Raw genomic sequence first — 6,000 nt, forward strand, 5'->3', positions numbered from 1 at the left:
CTGTCACAGCTCAGCTCCTGCTTTAACGCTGCGGTCCGGCTTCTGCATTTGTTGGCACGATGTGATGACGTCACATCGGGCCTACAACTATGTGAGTGGAGTGAGAGCGGCGTGGGAGCGTTGGAAGGTGAGTGTGTTTGTTTTGTGTTAAACATAAAGGTGGAACATAATGAAGGGGGCCCATGAAACTGGGGGCGGATGAAGGGGGGGGGGGAAACGGCATAACACTGGGGCAGGTGAAGGGGGGGGGGAGAACGGCATGACATTGGGGCAGATGAAAGGGGGGGGGAGAATGGCTTGACACTGGGGCAGATGAAAGGGGAGGAGAACAGCATGACACTGGGTAGATGAAGGGAGGGAGAACGGCATGAGACTGGGGCAGATGAAGGGGGGGAGAATGGCATGACACTGGGGACAGAGATGGAGGAGGGGGCATGAAACTGGGGGCAGAGAAAGGGTGAATATGAAACTGGGGGAGAGATGGAGGGGGACATATAATTTATGGGTGACTATAGGAGGATTATACTGTGTGGGAGCACATGATAAATGAATGAGAATGGGTGGAGTCAACATAAATGTGGGCGGAGCTAAATTTGCTGCAGAGCGCTCCGCATATTTTGTCTCTCTTTTTACTCTTCAAAAGTTGGAAGGTATAGCATAGGTGACGCAGCGCTCCTGTGTGACGTCACTCACTTCCTCCACTCGCAGAGGCGCACAGTGTCCTGACTCCTGCCTCCTCCACAAGGGGGCCTGCTGAGGCTCTGTCGCCCAAGGGCCCATAAAAACCTGGAGCCGGCCCTGATGCTGGATAAGTCTGGTGCATGTTTAGACTATCTAGCCTAGATTTACACCACTTGTTAGTAGGCTTAGTTTCCACATTTTTGGCAAATGGTGTCATATTTCAGACCATCCCTTTCCCAAGATGCTGAAAGGTGCTAAATCATTTAATAAATGAGGTATAAGCATGTACGTCCGTTTTTTGGTGTAAATTACAGCACAATTCTGGTGCATTTCCATTAGTTTATGCGTACCCTTGCTTTACATACACATGTCTCACTCTTGTATCTACATCTTTCCTAAACTGAGCAGTCATAGCCTGCAGCAATAACAATAACAATTATGTAACATAAGAATTGGAAGCAAAAGCTGCTCGTACTAGAATCAGCTGCAGGACACAGTATTCAATAGTGTTACAGGTGGCTTACTGAATTTCAACTGGGACCCATTTCAATTGCGCGACTACTTTCTAACCATGCACGCTATACCTGTTGGAGTCACTGAATGCATCATGAGAGAAGAATGGGTCATAAAGGGGCTGTCCCATTAGAGACAACTCCATTCAGAGTCCTGGCCACAAAGCGATCAGCCGATTACCCTAGATCAAGCACCAGACAGACAATTTTGACAGTGGATGACTGGTCCATCATGTAATATACAGTCAGCTCAAGTCTGCCAGAATGGGAAATGCTCCTGCAGACCGTCTCACTTTCTGGCTTATAGATGGGTCCTGAGTAGGATACCCTGCTCTATAACATCCATATACCCAAACAGGGCATTGGAACAGAAGTAACCTTCATGGTACATCCCCTTTAACTAGTGATTTGTCCTATCTGTACATGACAAAGTACATAACAATACAACAGACCTTAAAGAGGTTTCCTATGAACAGAACTATATTGAAATATGCAAGCAATTCTTTTTTCTAACCATCTTAGTAGTGACAGTCTTTTGTCTTGATCAGTTGTCACTGGATACAACGATGAATTCAGGAACTCATTATTGTGGCAGCGTTACACCTACATGCATGACCTGGCCACAATAAGGAAACCATGGCTGGGTTTCTGACAAGTCCCACATCAGAGAAAGTACCTGCATTGGCAAATGATCAAGACAACAGATGTCACCACTAGGGTCTAACTTTTAGGGGGTGTTAACAAGTAATCCACCTCAAATGCCACCTGAAACCTGCCTTCCCTTCATTGCAATGGGAGGTAATAGCTGACTTTTTCTAAGGGTCCATTCACACGGACTAAACATGCACTCATTTTGGCAAAATTACATGTGTAAAAAATACACGTGTAAAAATAAGACTCCCATTGACATCAATGACATTTTACACGTGTATTTTGATGTGTTTTTTTACACGTGTAAAAAAATGTCATTGAAGTCAATGGGAGTCTTATTTTTACACATGTATTTTGTCAAAATGAGCGCACGTTTACTCCATGTGAATGGACCCTAAGAGAGCCTTCACACAGAGTTTACGCTCCCCTCATTCTGAACGTAAACTCGTTCAGAGTGAGCGGTGTAAAAAGCAGATCCCATTGACTTCAATGAGTGCCGGCATACGCACACTATCCATTGAAATAAATGGGAGGCTTTTTTACCTATTGCTTTCAATGTGATATACGCGTAAGCCGGCACCCATAGAAGTCAATGGGATCTGTTTTTATGCCCCTCACTCTGATTGAGTTTACGTTCAGAATGAGTGGAGGGTAAACTCCGTGTGAAGGCTCAGCTAGCAGTAAAAGTGATCTATATCACATACCCATACCTCCCAACCGTCCCGATTTCCGCGGGACAGTCCCAATTTGGGTGACATGTCCCGCGGTCCCGGTTGGAGGGAGGTATGTCCCGATTTCAACTCAGATCTGCGTCCAGAGGACGCAGATCTGAGTTGAACGCACATGCGGCTGAAGCAAGGAGCTGACACAGGTCAGCTCCTCGCTTCGCCGCTGCCTGCCTCTCTCCCTGACACACGCGGCTGAAGCTGCTCGCTTCGCCGCTGCGTCTCTCTCTCTCGCTGACACATGCGGCTGAAGCGAGGAGCTGATCTGTGTCAGCTCCTCGCTTCGCTGCTGCCGCCGGCTCCTGGCTTGTAGACGCGATGTACACGCCAGGAGCCGGCGGCAGCAGCGAAGCGAGGAGCTGACACAGGTCAGCTCCTCGCTTCAGCCGCATGTGTCGAGAGAGAGAGACACAGCGGCGAAGCGAGCACGCGAGCAGCTTCAGCCGCGTGTGTCAGGGAGAGAGGCGGGCAGCAGCGAAGCGAGGAGCTGACCTGTGTCAGCTCCTTCCTTCAGCCGCATGTGTCAGCGAGAGAGGCGGCGAGGGAGCGGAGGAGAAGGTAAGTTTAATGTGGAGGTGGAACGTGAATCTGGGGGCAGATGAAGGAGAGGACGGCATGACATTGGGGAAGATGGGGGACATGAATCTGGGGGCAGAGATGGAGGGACATGAATCTGGGGGCAGAGATGGAGGGACATGAATCTGGGGACAGAGATGTGGGACATGAATCTGGGGGCAGAGACGTGGGACATGAATCTGGGGGCAGAGATGTGGGGACATGAATCTGGGGGCAGAGATGGAGAGGACATGAATCTGGGGGCAGAGATGGAGGGACATGAATCTGGGGGCAGAGATGGGGGACATGAATCTGGGGGCAGAGATGGAGGGACATGAATCTGGGGGCAGAGATGGGGGACATGAATCTGGGGGCAGAGATGTGGGGACATGAATCTGGGGGCAGAGATGGAGAGGACATGAATCTGGGGGCAGAGATGGAGGTACATGAATCTGGGGGCAGAGATGGAGGGACATGAATCTGGGGGCAGAGATGGAGAGGACATGAATCTGGGGGCAGAGATGGAGGGACATGAATCTGGGGGCAGAGATGGAGGGACATGAATCTGGGGGCAGAGATGTGGGACATGAATCTGGGGGCAGAGATGGAGGGACATGAATCTGGGGGCAGAGATGTGGGACATGAATCTGGGGGCAGAGATGGAGGGACATGAAACGGGGCAGATGAAGGGTGTATATGAAACTGGGGGAGAGATAGAGGGGGGACATATAATTTACGGGTGACTGTAGGAGGATTACGTGCGCCGCACATTTTGTCCCTCTTTCGGTTCTTCAAAAGTTGGGAGGTATGCATACCAAGAAGATGCCTATTACATCCCAAATAGTAATGAATCAGACAATGAATGGGACAAGACGATGCACAAAAATTCATTCTGCAGGAGTCTGTTTTTTGGGAAGGGGCGAGAAACAGTCACATAGTGAGAAGTTTCCTTTTGTGTACTAAGACTAAGGAGTCCTGGCCGGCTGGCGGATACTTCACATGCTCAGTAAGTTACCAAGGTTACTGGTAACAAAAGAATGCCCGCTGCCTCCATCACAAGGGCTTCACGGAGCAGACAATGGCATGGAGGCTCCTCCACACCATACAGGAGGGTAGATACAGAAATGTCAGCATGTGTATACAATATACACAACCATGCAGGTGTATAAAACTAACAGCAATTCATTTTCCTACCTATTGTTCAATGTAAGCAGGTATAGCTGTATGTAAAGCTTATTCTTTAGTGTTGGTAACTATTTGTTACAAAGATGACGTAGAAGTATAATGTTATGTTACATTTGTTACATCATTTCTAATAATTTGCCATTTGGCCATATGTTTTTACATAGGACTGCAGATAAACATGACTTTTTATCATAAGAAAAAGAAACATGAAGAGTTATGACAAATTCAACTACATTTCTACATATATTTGATAGTGAATATTTCATTTTAAAGGGTTGCGGCAGTGAGCACATAGGATAAAATACCTAGTGTCGGTAGTTGTCAGGCTTACCATGTGCACAGATACAGAGGAGCAGCAGTGTACAGGTCGTCTGTAAACCCAGATTAACTCTCCTGAACTCCATGCTAAGTCGCAGATTTGCAGTCTGGAAGAAGAAAAATCCTGAAACATGGAAGAGTGGAGGTGAAGGGGCCACCTGGGTTAGGGTCAGGGTGCTGTGTGCTAGAGGCTGGGACAGAGTGAACAGAAGTTTGGGACTAGCACTACTGCTGTGGACAGAGACTGTGATGCCTGATACACTGGGACTGGATGCTCCTAAATAGTGGGCTGGATCTCCGGGAAGGGACTTAAGAGGAGTTACACAAAGTGTGCAGAACATCCGAGAGCAGCCCCGAAGACTTCAGTCACAATCAGTAACGCTATCCTGGTATATAGAGTGTTATAGCCATATATCCACCCCTAGTATATCCCTTAAAGCTGTTATAGTCATACTATATATGTATGGAAATTTCTGCATTTTTTAAGGTGTAGCAAACTTTAACATGACAAATCAGATGTTAACTACACTTTGGGACGTAGGTTACAAAGTCTTTCATTGTCTCCTGTGACAAGATATCACAGCACAGCGGGTTATCACTATATTAAGCTCTGCTATATCTGCATGTTAACCAGCCATATTGTACTCTACGTCAGCTCTATTTCCTCTACAGTAACTCTTGTACTTTTTTATTTTATATATATTATATATTGGATTCTCCTAAACACAAACCAAAATTTCATGAAAAGTTAAAATGATTAGGATTGGTCAGGAAATATGAATGAAGGTCATCAATTTATGTAACCTCTATCACAAAATTGTCTGAATACTGTATAAGCAATGCCGCCCCTGCTACCTCTTGTGTCACCTCCTCTACCTCATAGATTGTAAGCTCTTGCGAGCAGGGCCCTCAGTCCCATTGTGTGAAATGACGTTCTTTGTTATGTATCTGTCTGTATTTGAACCCTACAAATTGTACAGTGCTGCGGAATATGTTGGCGCTATAGAAATAAAATTTATTATTATTATTATTATTATTATAGGTGGCGAGGCCAACACTTGGCACAGCGTCCATCACTTGCTCGGAGTGGCGGCAGTGCTTGTATGAGTTCCTCTTTCACATTTATTAGTCATATGGCTAGTTTGCAGCTCATCCCCATTCAAGTGAGTGGGACTTAGTTGCAATACAACTACACGAGCAGCGGACACTTGAACACTGTAGCCTCCTCAGACAATTGGTGGGAGTGCGTGGTGTCAGACCTCCAGCGATTTGATTTATTGATGACCTTGTCTCACAAACAAGTAATTAGGGTTTGTGAACTGAATCGGATCGAAACCAGATTCAACCCGAATTTTCCAAAAATTTCAGTCTTG

The 6,000-nt window shown here is 46.7% G+C and overlaps 1 protein-coding gene across 2 annotated transcripts in view; it reads right to left on the minus strand.

Annotated features, from left to right (window-relative positions):
- Positions 1–4,959, minus strand: part of LOC142184979 (protein crumbs homolog 2-like) — a 100,109-nt gene extending 95,150 nt beyond the window's left edge. For both annotated transcript variants that reach the window (XM_075260167.1, XM_075260166.1), the window contains exon 1: positions 4,641–4,959. In XM_075260167.1, the coding sequence (XP_075116268.1) occupies positions 4,641–4,713 (73 nt within the window). In that variant the 5' untranslated portion in view covers positions 4,714–4,959. The remainder of the gene's footprint in view (positions 1–4,640) is intronic.
- Between the last annotated feature and the right edge of the window lie 1,041 nt (positions 4,960–6,000).

The sequence above is a fragment of the Leptodactylus fuscus genome, chromosome 11 (genome assembly GCF_031893055.1).
Source record: "Leptodactylus fuscus isolate aLepFus1 chromosome 11, aLepFus1.hap2, whole genome shotgun sequence".
Classification (NCBI taxonomy): Eukaryota; Metazoa; Chordata; class Amphibia; order Anura; family Leptodactylidae; genus Leptodactylus; species Leptodactylus fuscus.